The 20,228-nt window shown below is 58.2% G+C and overlaps 1 protein-coding gene across 1 annotated transcript; it reads right to left on the reverse strand.

Annotated features, from left to right (window-relative positions):
- Positions 1-892: 892 nt before the first annotated feature.
- On the reverse strand, positions 893-19,638 carry LOC306957686 (cytochrome P450 11B, mitochondrial-like; the record flags this gene model as incomplete). The annotated part of the gene is made up of 3 exons (XM_079551158.1): positions 893-971; positions 3,739-3,905; positions 19,484-19,638. Coding segments are annotated over 3 exons (401 nt in total), but the record flags the coding sequence as incomplete, so codon positions are not given.
- Between the last annotated feature and the right edge of the window lie 590 nt (positions 19,639-20,228).

A 20,228-nucleotide genomic window follows, 5' to 3' on the forward strand; every position in this document is an offset into this window, starting at 1 on the left:
CTCCATAACCCCATAACCTGCATAACCCCATAACCTCCATAACCCCATAACCGCTCACCCCCCACCCCATAACCTGCATAACCCCATAACCTCCATAACCCCATAACCTCCATAACCCCATAACCCCGCACCCCATCACCCCATAACCTCCATAACCCCATAACCTCCATAACCCCATAACCTCCATAACCCCATAACCACTCACCCCCCACCCCATAACCTCCATAACCCCATAACCCCTCACCCCCCACCCCATAACCTCCATAACCCCATAACCTCCATAACCCCATAACCTCCATAACCCCATAACCACTCACCCCCCACCCCATAACCTCCATAACCCCATAACCCCTCACCCCCCACCCATAACCTCCATAACCCCATAACCCCGCACCCCATCACCCCATAACCTCCATAACCCCATAACCCCTCACCCCCCACCCCATAACCTCCATAACCCCATAACCCCGCACCACATCACCCCATAACCTCCATAACCCCATAACCCCTCACCCCCCACCCCATAACCTGCATAACCCCATAACCTCCATAACCCCATAACCTCCATAACCCCATAACCCCTCACCCCCCACCCCATAACCTCCATAACCCCATAACCTCCATAACCCCATAACCTGCATAACCCCATAACCTCCATAACCCCATAACCGCTCACCCCCCACCCCATAACCTGCATAACCCCATAACCTCCATAACCCCATAACCTCCATAACCCCATAACCTCCATAACCCCATAACCCCTCACCCCCCACCCCATAACCTCCATAACCCCATAACCCCGCACCCCATCACCCCATAACCTCCATAACCCCATAACCTCCATAACCCCATAACCTCCATAACCCCATAACCCCCCCAGCTCCCTACTGACCCCTGCCGGCACGCGGTAGTTCTGCAGCACGACGTCCCGTGCCGGGTAGCGCTGCACCGTCAGACCAACGGGGTACAGCCTGGGGGGGGGGGGGGGGGCGTCAATGTGGGACCCCCAGAGTGACCCCAAATGGGGACCCCCACCCAAAATGACCCCAAATAGGGACCCCAAATGGGGACCGCCCCAATAGTGACCCTAAATAGGGAACCACCCCAATAATGACCCCAAATGGGGACCCCCGATAATGACCTCAAATGGGGACCCCCCAATAGTGACCCTAAATAGGGAACCCCCCAAAATGACCCCAAATGGGGACCCCAAATTGGGACCCCTAGAATAATGACCCTAAATAGGGAACCCCCCCAATAATGACCCCAAATGGGGACCCCCGATAATGACCCCAAATGGAGACCCCCACCCAAAATGGCCCCAAATGGCGACCCCCCCCCCATAAAACCCCGAGTGGGGACCTCCCCAAGGTGACCCCAAATGGGGACACCCCAATAGCGACCCTAAATAGGGAACCCCCACCCAAAATGGCCCCAAATGGGACCCCCCCCCCAAAATGGCCTCAAATGGGGACCCCACCCCAAAATGACCCTAAATGGAGACCCCAAATGGGGACCCCCCCAAAATGGCCTCAAATGGGGACCCCCACCCCAAAATGGCCCCAAAAAGGGACCCCCACCCAAAATGATCACAAAAGGGGACCCCAAATGGGGACCCCCCCCCCCAAAGTGACCCCAAATGGGGACCCCAAATCGGGAACCCCCCGGTAGTGACCCTAAATAGGGAATCACTGCTAAGTGCCCCCAAATAGAGACCCCCTCCCAGTGCCCCCAGTTCCCCCCCCCATCCCCCTCCCAGTGCCCCCAAATCCCCCCCACTTCTCTCCCATTCCCTCCCATCACCCCCAGTTCCCCCCAGTCCCTCCCACTGCCCCCAATCCCCCCCCCAGTCCATCCCAGTCCATCCCAGTCCATCCCAGTTCCCCCCCAATGCCCCCCCCCTTCAGTCCTCTCCCAGTTCCCTCCCAGTGTCCCCAGTTCCCCCCCATTCCCTCCCAGTGCCCCCAGTTCCCCCCCAATCCTCCCCCAGTCCCCCCCCAGTCCCCCCCCATTCCCTCCCAGTGCCCCCAGTTCCCTCCCAGTGCCCCCAGTTCCCCCCCATTCCCTCCCAGTGCCCCCAGTTCCCTCCCAGTGCCCCCAGTTCCCCCCCATTCCCTCCCAGTGCCCCCAGTTCCCTCCTAGTGCCCCCATTCCCCCCCATTCCCTCCCAGTGCCCCCAGTTCCCTCCCAGTGCCCCCAATCCCCCCCCAGTCCATCCCAGTCCATCCCAGTCCATCCCAGTCCATCCCAGTTCCCCCCCAATGCCCCCCCCCCCTTCAGTCCTCTCCCAGTTCCCTCCCAGTGCCCCCAGTTCCCCCCCCATTCCCTCCCAGTGCTCCCAATCCCCCCCCACTCCCTCCCAGTCCATCCCAGTTCCCTCCCAGTGCCCCCCCTCCCCTTCAGTCCTTTGCCAGTTCCCTCCCAGTGCTCCCAGTTCCCCCAGTTCCCCCCATTCCCTCCCATCACCCCCAGACCCACTGCAGTCCCCCCAGTTCCCTCCCAGTGCCCCCAATTCCCCCCCATTCCCACCCAGTGCCCCCAGTCCCCTCCCATTCCCTCCCACTGCCCCCCAGTTCCCTCCCAGCGCCCCCAGTCCCCCCCAGTTCCCCCCCCATTCCCTCCCAGTGCTCCCAGTTCCCTCCCAGTGCCCCCAATCCCCCCCCCATTCCCTCCCAGTGCCCCCAGTTCCCCCCCAGTGCCCCCAGTCCCCCCCAGTTCCCCCCCCATTCCCTCCCAGTGCTCCCAGTTCCCTCCCAGAGCCTCCAGTCCCCCCCAGTTCCCTCCCAGTGCCCCCAGTTCCCCCCCATTCCCTCCTAGTGCCCCCAGTTCCCTCCCAGAGCCCCCATTCCCCTCCCAGTCCCTCCCAGTGCCCAGTCCCCCCCCACTCCCTCCCAGTGCTCCCAGTTTCCTCCCAGTGCCCCCAGTCCCCTCCCATTCCATCCCAGTGCCCCCATTCCCTCCCAGTTTCCTCCCAGTGCCCCCAGTTCCCCCCCCATTCCCTCCCAGTGCCCCCAAATCCCCCCCAGTTCTCTCCCATTCCCTCCCATCACCCCCAGACCCACTGCAGTGCCCCCATTACATCCCAGTGCCCTCCCAGTCCCTCCCAGTGCTCCCAGTTCCCCCCCATTCCCTCCCAGTGCCCCCAGTTCCTTCCCAGTGCTCCCAGTTCCCTCCCAGAGCCCCCATTCCCCCCCCATTCCCTCCCAGTGCCCTCAGTTCCCTCCCAGTGCTCCCAGTTCCCCCCCAGTCCCTCCCAGCGCCCCCAGTCCTCCCCCTGTTCCCTCCCAGTGCCCCCAGTTCCCCCCCATTCCCTCCTAGTGCCCCCAGTTCCCTCCCAGAGCCCCCATTCCCCCCCCATTCCCTCCCAGTGCCCTCAGTTCCCTCCCAGTGCTCCCAGTTCCCCCCCAGTCCCTCCCAGCGCCCCCAGTCCTCCCCCAGTTCCCTCCCAGTGCCCCCAGTTCCCCCCCATTCCCTCCTAGTGCCCCCAGTTCCCTCCCAGAGCCCCCATTCCCCCCCCATTCCCTCCCAGTGCCCTCAGTTCCCTCCCAGTGCTCCCAGTTTCCCCCCATTCCCTCCCAGTGCCCCCAGTTCCCTCCAAGTGCCCCCAGTTTCCTCCCAGTGCCCCCAGTTCCCCCCCCATTCCCTCCCAGTGCCCCCAGTCCTCCCCCAGTTCCCCCCCACTCCCTCCCCGTGCCCCCATTCCCCCCCACCCCCCCTCCCAGTGCCCCCATTTCGCACCGCAGGGTCTCCTTGATGGCAGCCCTGAGCAGCGGCATGGCGCCCAGCACCCTGTGGATCCCCTCGTGGCGGTGCTGCTCAGCGGCGCGGATCTCGGCGCGCAGCTCCTCCTGCACCGTGGGGTTCCGTGCCAGCTCAAACAGCGCAAACAGCAGCGGCACGGCCGTCTGAGGGGAGGGATGGCACCCACGTGGCACCGTGTGGCACAGCATGGCGCCACGTGGCACCACAGGGCACCTTATGGCGTCGGCGTGGTGCTGTGCGGCACCCCATGGCGTCCTATGGCATCCCCGTGGCACCAACATGGCACCCCATGGCATAACTTGGCACCAACATGGCACCAACATGGCACCCTGCAGCACCAACATGGCACCCTGTGGCACCACATGGCGTCCTATGGCACCCCTGTGGCACAGCATGGCGCCATGTGGCACCACAGGGCACCTTATGCCGCCGGCGTGGCGCTGTGCGGCACCCCATGGCATCCTATGGCATTCCCGTGGCACCCCCATGGCACCCCATGGCACAACTTGGCACCAACAGGGCACCAACATGGCACCAACATGGCACCCTGCAGCGCCGACGTGGCACCACGTGGAACTACATGGTGTTCTATGGCACCCCCGTGGCACAGCATGGCGCCAACGTGGCACCACAAAGCACCTTATGCTGCCAGCATGGCGCTGTGCGGCACCCCATGGCGTCCTATGGCATCCCCGTGGCACCAACATGGCACCATGTGGCACAACTTGGCACCAACAGGGCACCAACATGGCACCAACATGGCACTCTGCAGCACCAACATGGCACCCCGTGGCACCACATGGCGTCCTATGGCACCCCTGTGGCACCCCATGGCGCCAATGTGGCACCACAGGGCACCTTATGCCGCCGGCGTGGCGCTGTGTGGCACCCCATGGCGTCCTATGGCATCCCTGTGGCACCCCCATGGCACCATGTGGCACAACATGGCACCAACATGGCACCCTGCAGCGCCGACGTGGCACCACGTGGCACCACGTGGCGTCCAATGGCACCCTCGTGGCACAGCATGGCGCCACGTGGCACAGCAAGGCAGCATGTGGCACCAACATGGCGTCCTATGGCATCCCCGTGGCACAGCATGGCACAACATGGCACAGCATGGCAGCATGTGGCACCAACATGGCAACTTACAGCGCCAACGTGGTACTGCGTGGCACCACATGGCGTTCTATGGCATCCCCGTGGCACCAACATGGCGCCAACATGGCACCAACATGGCACCCTGCAGCGCCGACGTGGCCCCACGTGGAACTACATGGTGTTCTATGGAACCCCCGTGGCACAGCATGGCGCCAACGTGGCACCACAGGGCACCTTATGCTGCCGGCGTGGTGCTGTGCGGCACCCCATGGCGTCCTATGGCATCCCCGTGGCACCAACATGGCACCATGTGGCACAACTTGGCACCAACATGGCACCAACATGGCACCCTGAAGCGCTGACGTGGCACCACATGGAACTACATGGCGTCCTATGGCATCCCCATGGCACCAACATGGCACCATGTGGCACAACTTGGCACCAACATGGCACCCTGCAGCGCCAACGTGGCACCACGTGGAACTACATGGTGTTCTATGGCACCCCCGTGGCACAGCATGGCGACAACGTGGCACCACAGGGCACCTTATGCTGCCAGCATGGCGCTGTGCGGCACCCCATGGCGTCCTATGGCATCCCCGTGGCACCAACATGGCACCCCATGGCATAACTTGGCACCAACATGGCACCAACATGACACCCTGCAGCGCCGACGTGGCACCGCGTGGAACTACATGGTGTTCTATGGCACCCCTGTGGCACAGCATCAGCATCAGCATGGCGCCACGTGGCACCACAGGGCACCTTATGGCGTCGGCGTGGCACTGTGCGGCACCCCATGGCGTCCTATGGCATCCCCGTGGCACCAACATGGCACCCCGTGGCACCACATGGTGTCCTATGGCACCCCTGTGGCACAGCATGGCGCCAACGTGGCACCACAGGGCACCTTATGCTGCCAGCATGGTGCTGTGCGGCACCCCATGGCGTCCTATGGCATCCCCGTGGCACCAACATGGCACCCCATGGCACAACTTGGCACCAACAGGGCACCAACATGGCACCAACATGGCATCCTATGGCACCCTGCAGCGCCGACGTGGCACCATGTGGAACTACATGGTGTTCTATGGCACCCCCGTGGCACAGCATGGTGCCAACGTCGCACCACAGGGCACCTTATGCCGCTGGCGTGGCGCTGCGTGACACTCCATGGCATCCTATGGCATCCCCGTGGCACCAACATGGCAGCGCGTGGCACAACTTGGCACCAACAGGGCACCAACATGGCACCAACATGGCACCAACATGGCACCCTGAAGCGCTGACATGGCACCACGTGGCACCATATGTTGTCCGATGGCATCCCCGTGGCACCCCCATGGCACCGCGTGTCACAACTTGGCACCAACATGGCACCAACATGGCACCAACATGGCACCCTGAAGCGCCGACATGGCACCGCGTGGCACCCCATGGCGTCCTATGGCACCCCTGTGGCACCAATATGGCACCACGTGGCACAACATGGCACCAACATGGCACCCTGAAGCGCCGACGTGGCACCGCATGGAATTACATGGTGTCCTATGGCACCCCCATGACACAGCACGGCGCCACGTGGCACAGCATGGCAGTAGGTGGCACCAACATAGCATCCCCTGTGGCACAGCATGGCACAACATGGCACCAACATGGCACCCTGCAGCGCTGATGTGCCACCGTGAGGAAGGACGTGGCATCCTATGGCACCCCTGTGGCACAGCATGGCACAACATGGCACAAACAGGGCACCTTACAATGCCAACGTGGCACCCTGTGGCACCACATGGCGTCCTATGGCATCCCCGTGGCACCAACATGGCGCCGCGTGGCACAACTTGGCACCAACATGGCACCAACACGGCACCCTGCAGCGCCGATGTGGCACCGTGTGGCACCATATGGCGTCCTATGGCATCCCCATGGCACCTCTATGGCACTGCATGGCACCCCATGGCACAACTTGACATCAACATGGCATCTTAAGGCATACCGTGTGGCACAGCATGGCACAATATGGCACCAACATGGCACCAACATGGCACCATGAAGCGCTGACGTGGCACCACGTGGCACTACATGACGTCCTATGGCACCCCTGTGGCACTAACATGGCACCTCTATGGCACAGCATGGCACCTCTATGGCACAACAAGGCACCCTATGGCACAGCATGGAACCTCTATGGCACAACATGGCACCTCTATGGCACAGCATGGCACCTCTATGGCACAACATGGCACCGCTATGGCACAACATGGCACCTCTATGGCACAGCATGGCACCTCTATGGCACAACATGGCACCTCTATGGCACAGCATGGCACCATATGGCACAACATGGCACCCTATGGCACAACATGGCACCTCTATGGCACAGCATGGCATCTCTATGGCACAGCATGGCACCTCCATGGCACAACATGGTACCTCTATGGCACAGCATGGCACCATATGGCACAACATGGCACCCTATGGCACAACATGGCACCGCTATGGCACAACATGGCACCTCCATGGCATAGCATGGCACCTCCATGGCACAACATGGCACCTCTATGGCACAGCATGGCACCCTATGGCACAACATGGCACCCTATGGCACAGCATGGCACCCTATGGCACAGCATGGCACCCTATGGCACAGCATGGCCCCCTATGGCACAACATGGCACCTCTATGGCACAGCATGGCACCTCTATGGCACAGCATGGCACCATATGGCACAACATGGCACCTCTATCGCACAACATGGCACCCTATGGCACAACATGGCACCTCTATGGCACAACATGGCACCTCTATGGCACAGCATGGCACCCTATGGCACAGCATGGCACCTCTATGGCACAACATGGCACCTCTATGGCACAGCATGGCACATCTATGGCACAACATGGCACCTCTATGGCACAGCATGGCACCCTATGGCACAGCATGGCACCTCTATAGCACAGCATGGCACCCTATGGCACAACATGGCACCTCTATGGCACAGCATGGCACCCTATGGCACAACATGGCACCTCTATGGCACAGCATGGCACCCTATGGCACAACATGGCACCTCTATAGCACAACATGGCACCCTATGGCACAGCATGGCACCTCTATGGCACAGCATGGCAACCTATGGCACAACATCGCACCTCTATGGCACAGCATGGCACCCTATGGCACAGCATGGCACCTCTATGGCACAGCATGGCACCTCTATGGCACAACATGGCACCCTATGGCACAGCATGGCACCTCTATGGCACAGCATGGCACCTCTATGGCACAACATGGCACCCTATGGCACAGCATGGCACATCTATGGCACAACATGGCACCCTATGGCACAACATGGCACCTCTATGGCACAGCATGGCACCCTATGGCACAGCATGGCACCTCTATGGCACAACATGGCACCCTATGGCACAGCATGGCACCTCTATGGCACAGCATGGCACCTCTATGGCACAACATGGCACCTCTATGGCACAACATGGCACCTCTATGGCACAGCATGGCACCCTATGGCACAGCATGGCACCCTATGGCACAGCATGGCACCTCCATGGCACAACATGGCACATCTATGGCACAACATGGCACCCTATGGCACAACATGGCACCTCTATGGCACAACATGGCACCCTATGGCACAACATGGCACCTCTATGGGACAGCATGGCACCTCTATGGCACAACATGGCACCTCTATGGCACAGCATGGCACCCTATGGCACAGCATGGCACCCTATGGCACAGCATGGCACCTCCATGGCACAACATGGCACATCTATGGCACAACATGGCACCCTATGGCACAACATGGCACCTCTATGGGACAGCATGGCACCTCTATGGCACAACATGGCACCTCTATGGCACAGCATGGCACCCTATGGCACAGCATGGCACCCTATGGCACAACATGGCACCTCTATGGCACAACATGGCACCCTATGGCACAACATGGCACATCTATGGCACAACATGGCACCCTATGGCACAGCATGGCACCTCTATGTCACAACATGGCACCCTATGGCACAACATGGCACCTCTATGGCACAGCATGGCACCCTATGGCACAGCATGGCACCTCTATGGCACAGCATGGCACCCTATGGCACAGTATGGCACCTCTATGGCACAGCATGGCATCTCTATGGCACAACATGGCACCTCTATGGCACAGCATGGCACCCTATGGCACAGCATGGCACCCTATGGCACAACATGGCACCCTATGGCAAAACATGGCACCCTATGGCACAACATGGCACCTCTATGGCACAGCATGGCACCTCTATGGCACAGCATGGCACCATATGGCACAACATGGCACCTCTATGGCACAGCATGGCACCTCTGTGGCACAGCATGGCACCTCTATGGCACAACATGGCACCTCTATGGCACAGCATGGCACCCTATGGCACAACATGGCACCGCTATGGCACAGCATGGCACCCTATGGCACAGCATGGCCCCCTATGGCACAACATGGCACCCTATGGCACAACATGGCACCTCTATGGCACAGCATGGCACCCTATGGCACAACATGGCACCCTATGGCAAAACATGGCACCTCTATGGCAAAACATGGCACCTCTATGGCACAACATGGCACCTCTATGGCACAGCATGGCACCCTATGGCACAGCATGGCACCTCTATGGCACAGCATGGCACCTCTATGGCACAGCATGGCACCATATGGCACAACATGGCACCTCTGTGGCACAACATGGCACCTCTATGGCACAGCATGGCACCATATGGCACAACATGGCACCTCTATGGCACAACATGGCAACTCTATGGCACAACATGGCACCTCTATGGCACAGCATGGCACCTCTATCGCACAACATGGCACCTCTATGGCACAGCATGGCACCTCTATGGCACAGCATGGCACCTCTATGGCACAACATGGCACCCTATGGCACAACATGGCACCTCTATGGCACAACATGGCACCCTATGGCACAACATGGCACCTCTATGGCACAGCATGGCACCCTATGGCACAGCATGGCCCCCTATGGCACAACATGGCACCCTATGGCACAACATGGCACCTCTATGGCACAGCATGGCACCCTATGGCACAACATGGCACCCTATGGCAAAACATGGCACCCTATGGCACAACATGGCACCTCTATGGCACAGCATGGCACCCTATGGCACAACATGGCACCTCTATAGCACAGCATGGCACCTCTATGGCACAGCATGGCACCTCTATGGCACAGCATGGCACCCTATGGCACAGCATGGCACCTCTATGGCACAGCATGGCACCCTATGGCACAACATGGCACCTCTATCGCACAACATGGCACCCTATGGCACAGCATGGCACCTCTATGGCACAACATGGCACCTCTATGGCACAACATGGCACCTCTATGGCACAGCATGGCACCCTATGGAACAGCATGGCACCTCTATAGCACAGCATGGCACCCTATGGCACAGCATGGCACTTCTATGGCACAGCATGGCACCCTATGGCACAACATGGCACCTCTATGGCACAGCATGGCACCCTATGGCACAACATGGCACCTCTATGGCACAGCATGGCACCCTATGGCACAGCATGGCACCGCTATGGCACAACATGGCACCTCTTTGGACAACATGGCACCTCTATGGCACAGCATGGCACCTCTATGGCACAGCATGGCACCCTATGGCACAGCATGGCATCTCTATGGCACAACATGGCACCTCTATGGCACAGCATGGCACCCTATGGCACAGCATGGCACCCTATGGCACAACATGGCACCCTATGGCAAAACATGGCACCCTATGGCACAACATGGCACCTCTATGGCACAGCATGGTACCTCTATGGCACAACATGGCACCTCTATGGCACAGCATGGCACCTGTATGGCACAGCATGGCACCTCTATGGCACAGCATGGCACCATATGGCACAACATGGCACCTCTATGGCACAGCATGGCACCTCTATGGCACAGCATGGCACCTCTATGGCACAACATGGCACCTCTATGGCACAGCATGGCACCCTATGGCACAGCATGGCACCTCCATGGCACAACATGGCACCCTATGGCACAACATGGCACTTCTATGGCACAGCATGGCACCCTATGGCACAACATGGCACCGCTATGGCACAGCATGGCACCCTATGGCACAGCATGGCCCCCTATGGCACAACATGGCACCCTATGGCACAACATGGCACCTCTATGGCACAGCATGGCACCCTATGGCACAACATGGCACCCTATGGCAAAACATGGCACCCTATGGCAAAACATGGCACCTCTATGGCACAACATGGCACCTCTATGGCACAGCATGGCACCCTATGGCACAGCATGGCACCCTATGGCACAGCATGGCACCTCTATGGCACAGCATGGCACCTCTATGGCACAGCATGGCACCATATGGCACAACATGGCACCTCTATGGCACAACATGGCACCTCTATGGCACAGCATGGCACCTCTATGGCACAGCATGGCACCATATGGCACAGCATGGCACCTCTATGGCACAACATGGCACCTCTATGGCACAGCATGGCACCATATGGCACAACATGGCACCTCTATGGCACAACATGGCAACTCTATGGCACAACATGGCACCTCTATGGCACAGCATGGCACCTCTATCGCACAACATGGAACCTCTATGGCACAGCATGGCACCTCTATGGCACAGCATGGCACCTCTATGGCACAACATGGCACCCTATGGCACAACATGGCACCTCTATGGCACAACATGGCACCCTATGGCACAGCATGGCACCTCTATGGCACAGCATGGCACCCTATGGCACAGCATGGCCCCCTATGGCACAACATGGCACCCTATGGCACAACATGGCACCTCTATGGCACAGCATGGCACCCTATGGCACAACATGGCACCCTATGGCAAAACATGGCACCCTATGGCACAACATGGCACCTCTATGGCACAGCATGGCACCCTATGGCACAGCATGGCACCTCTATGGCACAACATGGCACCTCTATGGCACAACATGGCACCTCTATGGCACAGCATGGCACCCTATGGCACAGCATGGCCCCCTATGGCACAACATGGCACCCTATGGCACAACATGGCACCTCTATGGCACAGCATGGCACCCTATGGCACAACATGGCACCCTATGGCAAAACATGGCACCCTATGGCACAACATGGCACCTCTATGGCACAACATGGCACCCTATGGCACAGCATGGCACCGCTATGGCACAACATGGCACCTCTATGGCACAACATGGCACCCTATGGCACAGCATGGCACCTCTATGGCACAGCATGGCACCTCTATGGCACAGCATGGCACCCTATGGCACAGCATGGCACCTCTATGGCACAACATGGCACCTCTATGGCACAACATGGCACCCTATGGCACAACATGGCACCTCTATGGCACAGCATGGCACCCTATGGCACAGCATGGCACCTCTATGGCACAGCATGGCAACTCTATGGCACAACATGGCACCCTATGGCACAGCATGGCACCTCTATGGCACAACATGGCACCTCTATGGCACAACATGGCACCCTATGGCACAACATGGCACTTCTATGGGACAGCATGGCACCTCTATGGCACAACATGGCACCTCTATGGCACAGCATGGCACCTCTATGGCACAGCATGGCACCCTATGGCACAACATGGCACCTCTATGGCACAACATGGCACCCTATGGCACAACATGGCACCTCTATGGCACAGCATGGCACCCTATGGCACAGCATGGCACCTCTATGGCACAGCATGGCACCCTATGGCACAGTATGGCACCTCTATGTCACAACATGGCACCCTATGGCACAACATGGCACCTCTATGGCACAGCATGGCACCCTATGGCACAGCATGGCACCTCTATGGCACAGCATGGCATCTCTATGGCACAACATGGCACCTCTATGGCACAGCATGGCACCCTATGGTACAACATGGCACCCTATGGCAAAACATGGCACCCTATGGCACAACATGGCACCTCTATGGCACAGCATGGCACCTCTATGGCACAACATGGCACCCTATGGCGCAACATGGCACCTGTATGGCACAACATGGCACCTCTATGGCACAGCATGGCACCATATGGCACAACATGGCACCTCTATGGCACAGCATGGCACCTCTATGGCACAACATGGCACCTCTATGGCACAGCATGGCACCCTATGGCACAGCATGGCACCTCTATGGCACAACATGGCACCCTATGGCACAACATGGCACTTCTATGGCACAGCATGGCACCCTATGGCACAACATGGCACCGCTATGGCACAGCATGGCACCCTATGGCACAGCATGGCCCCCTATGGCACAACATGGCACCCTATGGCACAACATGGCACCTCTATGGCACAGCATGGCACCCTATGGCACAACATGGCACCCTATGGCAAAACATGGCACCTCTATGGCACAACATGGCACCTCTATGGCACAGCATGGCACCCTATGGCACAGCATGGCACCTCTATGGCACAACATGGCACCTCTATGGCACAGCATGGCACCTCTATGGCACAACATGGCACCTCTATGGCACAACATGGCACCTCTATGGCACAGCATGGCACCATATGGCACAACATGGCACCTCTATGGCACAACATGGCACCTCTATGGCACAGCATGGCACCATATGGCACAACATGGCACCTCTATGGCACAACATGGCAACTCTATGGCACAACATGGCACCTCTATGGCACAGCATGGCACCTCTATCGCACAACATGGCACCTCTATGGCACAGCATGGCACCTCTATGGCACAACATGGCACCCTATGGCACAACATGGCACCTCTATGGCACAACATGGCACCCTATGGCACAGCATGGCACCTCTATGGCACAGCATGGCACCCTATGGCACAGCATGGCCCCCTATGGCACAACATGGCACCCTATGGCACAACATGGCACCTCTATGGGACAGCATGGCACCCTATGGCACAACATGGCACCCTATGGCAAAACATGGCACCCTATGGCACAACATGGCACCTCTATGGCACAGCATGGCACCCTATGGCACAGCATGGCACCTCTATGGCACAACATGGCACCTCTATGGCACAACATGGCACCTCTATGGCACAGCATGGCACCCTATGGCACAGCATGGCCCCCTATGGCACAACATGGCACCCTATGGCACAACATGGCACCTCTATGGCACAGCATGGCACCCTATGGCACAACATGGCACCCTATGGCAAAACATGGCACCCTATGGCACAACATGGCACCTCTATGGCACAGCATGGCACCCTATGGCACAGCATGGCACCTCTATGGCACAACATGGCACCTCTGTGGCACAACATGGCACCTCTATGGCACAGCATGGCACCCTATGGCAAAACATGGCACCTCTATGGCACAGCATGGCACCCTATGGCACAACATGGCACCTCTATGGCACAGCATGGCACCATATGGCACAACATGGCACCTCTATGGCACAACATGGCAACTCTATGGCACAACATGGCACCTCTATGGCACAGCATGGCACCTCTATCGCACAACATGGCACCTCTATGGCACAGCATGGCACCTCTATGGCACAACATGGCACCCTATGGCACAACATGGCACCTCTATGGCACAACATGGCACCCTATGGCACAGCATGGCACCTCTATGGCACAGCATGGCACCCTATGGCACAGCATGGCCCCCTATGGCACAACATGGCACCCTATGGCACAACATGGCACCTCTATGGCACAGCATGGCACCCTATGGCACAACATGGCACCCTATGGCAAAACATGGCACCCTATGGCACAACATGGCACCTCTATGGCACAGCATGGCACCCTATGGCACAGCATGGCACCTCTATGGCACAACATGGCACCTCTATGGCACAACATGGCACCTCTATGGCACAGCATGGCACCCTATGGCACAGCATGGCCCCCTATGGCACAACATGGCACCCTATGGCACAACATGGCACCTCTATGGCACAGCATGGCACCCTATGGCACAACATGGCACCCTATGGCAAAACATGGCACCCTATGGCACAACATGGCACCTCTATGGCACAGCATGGCACCCTATGGCACAGCATGGCACCTCTATGGCACAACATGGCACCTCTGTGGCACAACATGGCACCCTATGGCACAACATGGCACCTCTATGGCACAGCATGGCACCCTATGGCAAAACATGGCACCTCTATGGCACAGCATGGCACCCTATGGCACAGCATGGCACCTCTATGGCACAGCATGGCACCTCTATGGCACAACATGGCACCTCTATGGCACAGCATGGCACCTCTATGGCACAACATGGCACCTCTATGGCACAACATGGCACCTCTATGGCAAAACATGGCACCCTATGGCACAACATGGCACCTCTATGGCACAGCATGGCACCCTATGGCACAGCATGGCAACTCTATGGCACAACATGGCACCTCTATGGCACAGCATGGCACCTCTATGGCACAGCATGGCACCCCTTGGCGACCCCATTGCAGGCCCCATAGATTCCCATCGCACCCCATACCGCACCGCTCAACCCTACAGCACCCCAATACCACCCCTATGGCACCCCATAGCCTCCTATACCACCCCACAGCACCCCCATGTCACCCCATAGCTCCCTAATTCCACCCCATAGCACCCTAATTTCACCCCATGTCACCCCACAGCATCCCAATGCCACCCCATAGCACCCCAATTCCACCCCATATCACCCCAATACCTCTTCAGATCACTCCATAGCACCCCAAAACCACCCCACAGCACCCCAATGTCACCCCACAGCAGCCCAATTCCACCCCATAGCACCCTATAGCGTCCCAATACCACCCCATAGCACCCCTATTCCACCCCATAGCCCCCAATACCTCCCCACATCACTCCATAGCGCAGCAATACCACCCCATAGCACCCCAAAACCATCCCGCAGCACCCCAGTGTCACCCCCACAGCACCCCAATTCCACCCCATAGCACCCCAATTCCACCCCATAGCACCCCATAGCGTCCCAATACCACCCCATAGCACCCCAATTCCACCCCTTAGCACCCCATAGCGTCCCAATACCACCCCATAGCACCCCTATTCCACCCCTTAGCACCCCAATACCTCCCCACATCGCTCCATAGCGCTGCAATACCACCCCATAACACCCCAAAACCACCCCACAGCACCCCAAAACCACCCCACAGCACCCCAATTCCACCCCATGTCACCCCATAGCACCCCAATACCACCCCATAACATCCCAATACCACCCCACATCACTCCATAGCACCCCAATACCACCCCGCAGCACCCCAATGTCAACCCATAGCACCCTAATTCCACCCCATGTCACCCCATAGCACCCCAATACCACCCTATATCACCCCATAGCACCCCATTACCACCCCATAGTCCCCCAATACTACCCCACAGCACCCCACAGCCGCTAATACCACCCCATAGCCCCACAATACCACCGTGTATCACCCCAATACCACCCCAGTACAACATAGCACCCCAATACCACCCCATAGCACCCTATAGCACCCCAATACCTCCCATAGCACCCCAATACCACCCCATGCCACCCTATATCACCCCATAGCACCCCAATACCACCCCATACCACCCTATTTCACCACATAGCTCCCAATACCATCCTATATCACCCTATAACACCCCAATAACCCCCATAGCACCCCACTACCACCCTATATCATCCTCTAGCTCCCCAATAACACCCCGTAGCACCCCATAGCACCCCAATACCACCCCATAGCACCCCAAAACCACCCCACAGCACCCCAATGTCACCCCACAGCACCCCAATTCCACCCCATGTCACCCTATAGCATCCCTATGCCACCCCATAGCATTCCAATTCCACCCCATAGCACCCCAATACCTCCCCACATCACTCCATAGCACCCCAATACCACCCCATAGCCCCCTATACCGCCCCACAGCACCCCAATGTCACCCCACAGCACCCCAATACCTCCCACATCACTCCATAGCGCCGCAATACCACCCCATAGCACCCCAAAACCACCCTATATCACTACGTAGCCCCCCAATACCACCCCATATCACCCTTTAACACCCCATAGCACCCCATAGCACCCCATAGCAGCCCCCCAGTGCCCCCCCCGCTCACCGTATCGACTCCCCCCGCCGTGAACTCGGTGAGGTTGGCACGGATGGCATCGAGGGGCAGCTCAGTGCCACCCCATATCGCCCCACAGCCCCCCAATAGCACCCATAGCACCCCAATACCACCCTATATCACCCCATAGCAGCCCAGTACCACCCCATAGCACCCCAATACCCCCTCATAGCACCCTATAACACACCAATAACACCCCATAGCCCCCCAATGCCACCCTATATCACCCCATAGCACCCCAATACCACCCTATAGCACCCTGTAGCACCCCAATACCACCCTATATCACCCTGTAGCTCCCCAATACCACTTCATAGTCCCCCAATACCACCCTATATCACCCCATAACACCCCAATACCTCCCCACAGCACCCCATAGCACCCCAATACCAACCTATTTCACCCCATAGCACCCCAATACCAAGCAAAGCATCCCAATACCACCCCATAGTCTCCCAATATTACCCCACAGCACCCCACAGCCCCCAATGCCACCTCATAGCCCCCCAATACCACCCTATATCACCCCATAGCACCCCAATACCTCCCCATAGCACCCCAATACCACCCCATAGCCCCCCAATACCACCCTATATCACCACATAGCACCCCAATACCTCCCCATAGCACCCCAATACCACCCCATAGCACCCCAATACCACCCTATATCACCCCATAGCAGCCCAGTACCACCCCATAGCCCCCAGTACCACCCTATATCACCCCATAGCACCCCAATACCTCCCCATAGCACCCCAATACCACCCTATATCACCACATAGCACCCCAATACCACCCCATAGCCCCCCAGTACCACCCTATATCACCCTGTAGCTCCCCAATACCACTCCACAGCACCCCAATACCACCCCATAGCACCCCATAGCACCCCAATACCTCCCCATAGCCTCCCCAATACCACCCTATAGCTCCCCATAACACCCCAATACCACCCCATAGCCCCCCAGTACCACCCCATAGCACCCCAATACCACCCCATAGCACCCCATAGCACCCCAATACCACCCTATATCACCCCATAGCAGCCCAGTGCCACCCCATAGCACCCCAATACCCCCTCATAGCACCCTATAACACCCCAATAACACCCCATAGCCCCCCAATGCCACCCTATATCACCCCGTAGCACCCCAATACCACCCTATATCACCCTGTAGCACCCCAATAACACCCTATATCACCCTGTAGCTCCCCAATACCACTTCATCATCCCCCAATACCACCCTATATCACCCCATAACACCCCAATACCACCCTATTTCACCCCATAGCCCCCCAATACCATCCTATATCACCCCTTAGCACCCCAATACCTCCCATAGCACCCCAATACCACCCCATAGCCCCCCAGTACCACCCCATATCACCCTGTAGCTCCCCAATACCACTCCACAGCACCCCAATACCACCCCATAGCACCCGAATACCTCCCCATAGCCCCCCAATACCACCCTATAGCACCCCATAACACCCCAATACCACCGCATAGCCTCCCAATACCACCCCATAGCACCCCATAGCACCCCAATACCACCCTATATCACCCCATAGCAGCCCAGTACCACCCCATAGCACCCCAATACCCCCTCATAGCACCCTATAACACCCCAATAACACCCCATAGCCCCCCAGTACCAACCTATATCACTACATAGCACCCAATGCCACCTCATAGCTCCCCAATGCCACCCTATATCACCCCATAGCAGCCCAGTACCACCCCATAGCACCCCAATACCCCCTCATAGCACCCTATAACACCCCAATAACACCCCATAGCCCCCCAGTACCAACCTATATCACTACATAGCACCCAATGCCACCTCATAGCTCCCCAATGCCACCCTATATCACCCCATAGCAGCCCAGTACCACCCCATAGCACCCCAATACCCCCTCATAGCACCCTATAACACCCCAATAACACCCCATAGCCCCCCAGTACCAACCTATATCACTACATAGCACCCAATGCCACCTCATAGCTCCCCAATGCCACCCTATATCACCCCATAGCAGCCCAGTACCACCCCATAGCACCCCAATACCCCCTCATAGCACCCTATAACACCCCAATAACACCCCATAGCACCCCAATGCCACCCTATATCACCCCATAGCACCCCAATACCAACCTATATCACCCTGTAGCACCCCAATACCACCTCATAGCCACCCAATGCCACCCTATATTACCCCATAGCACCCCAATACCACCCCATAGCACCCAATACCACCCTATATCACCCTGTAGCTCCCCAATACCGCCCCATAGCCCCCCAATACCACCCCATATCACCCTTTAACACCCCATAGCACCCCATAGCACCCCATAACAGCCCCCCAGTGCCCCCCCCCGCTCACCGTATCGACTCCCCCCGCCGTGAACTCGGTGAGGTTGGCACGGATGGCATCGAGGGGCAGCTCAGCCCGCAGCAGCAGCTCGGCCATGATGCCCACGGAGCACCGCGAGCGCCCGGCACCGAACTCCTGGCACAGCTTCTGGATGCTGCGGTCAGCTGGGAGGATTTGGGGGCAGAATGGGGGATGTGGGGGCATTTTGGGGTCTTCAGGAGTCAACTGGGGGGATTTGGGGTCCTTCTGGGGTCCTTCTGGGGTCCCTATGGGGGGCCTTATGGGGTCATTTTTGGCACTGAATCCCAGCACAGCTTCTGGATGCTGCGGTCAGCTGGGAGGATTTGGGGGCAGATTGGAGGATTTGGGGACATTTGGGGACATTTGGGGTGGTTTTGGGGTCCTTATGGGATCTTCAGGGGGGAACTGAGGGGATTTGGGGTCCTTATGGGGTCCCTTTGGGGTCCTTATGGGGTCCATTTGGGGTCCTTTTGGGGTCCTTATGGGGTCCTTTTGGGGTCCCTTTGGGGTCCCTTTGGGGTCCTTATGGGGTCCCTTTGGGGTCCTTATGGGGTCCTTTTGGGGTCCTTTTGGGGTTTTTATGGGGTCCTTATGGGGTCCTTATGGGGTCCATTTGGGGTCCTTTTGGGGTCCTTATGGGGTCCCTTTCGGGTCCTTTTGGGGTCCTTATGGGGTCCTTTTGGGGTCCTTTTGGGGTTTTTATGGGGTCCTTATGGGGTCCTTATGGGGTCCA

The sequence above is a fragment of the Tetrao urogallus genome, assembly GCF_951394365.1.
Source record: "Tetrao urogallus genome assembly, contig: scaffold_202, whole genome shotgun sequence".
In the NCBI taxonomy this organism is placed as follows: domain Eukaryota; kingdom Metazoa; phylum Chordata; class Aves; order Galliformes; family Phasianidae; genus Tetrao; species Tetrao urogallus.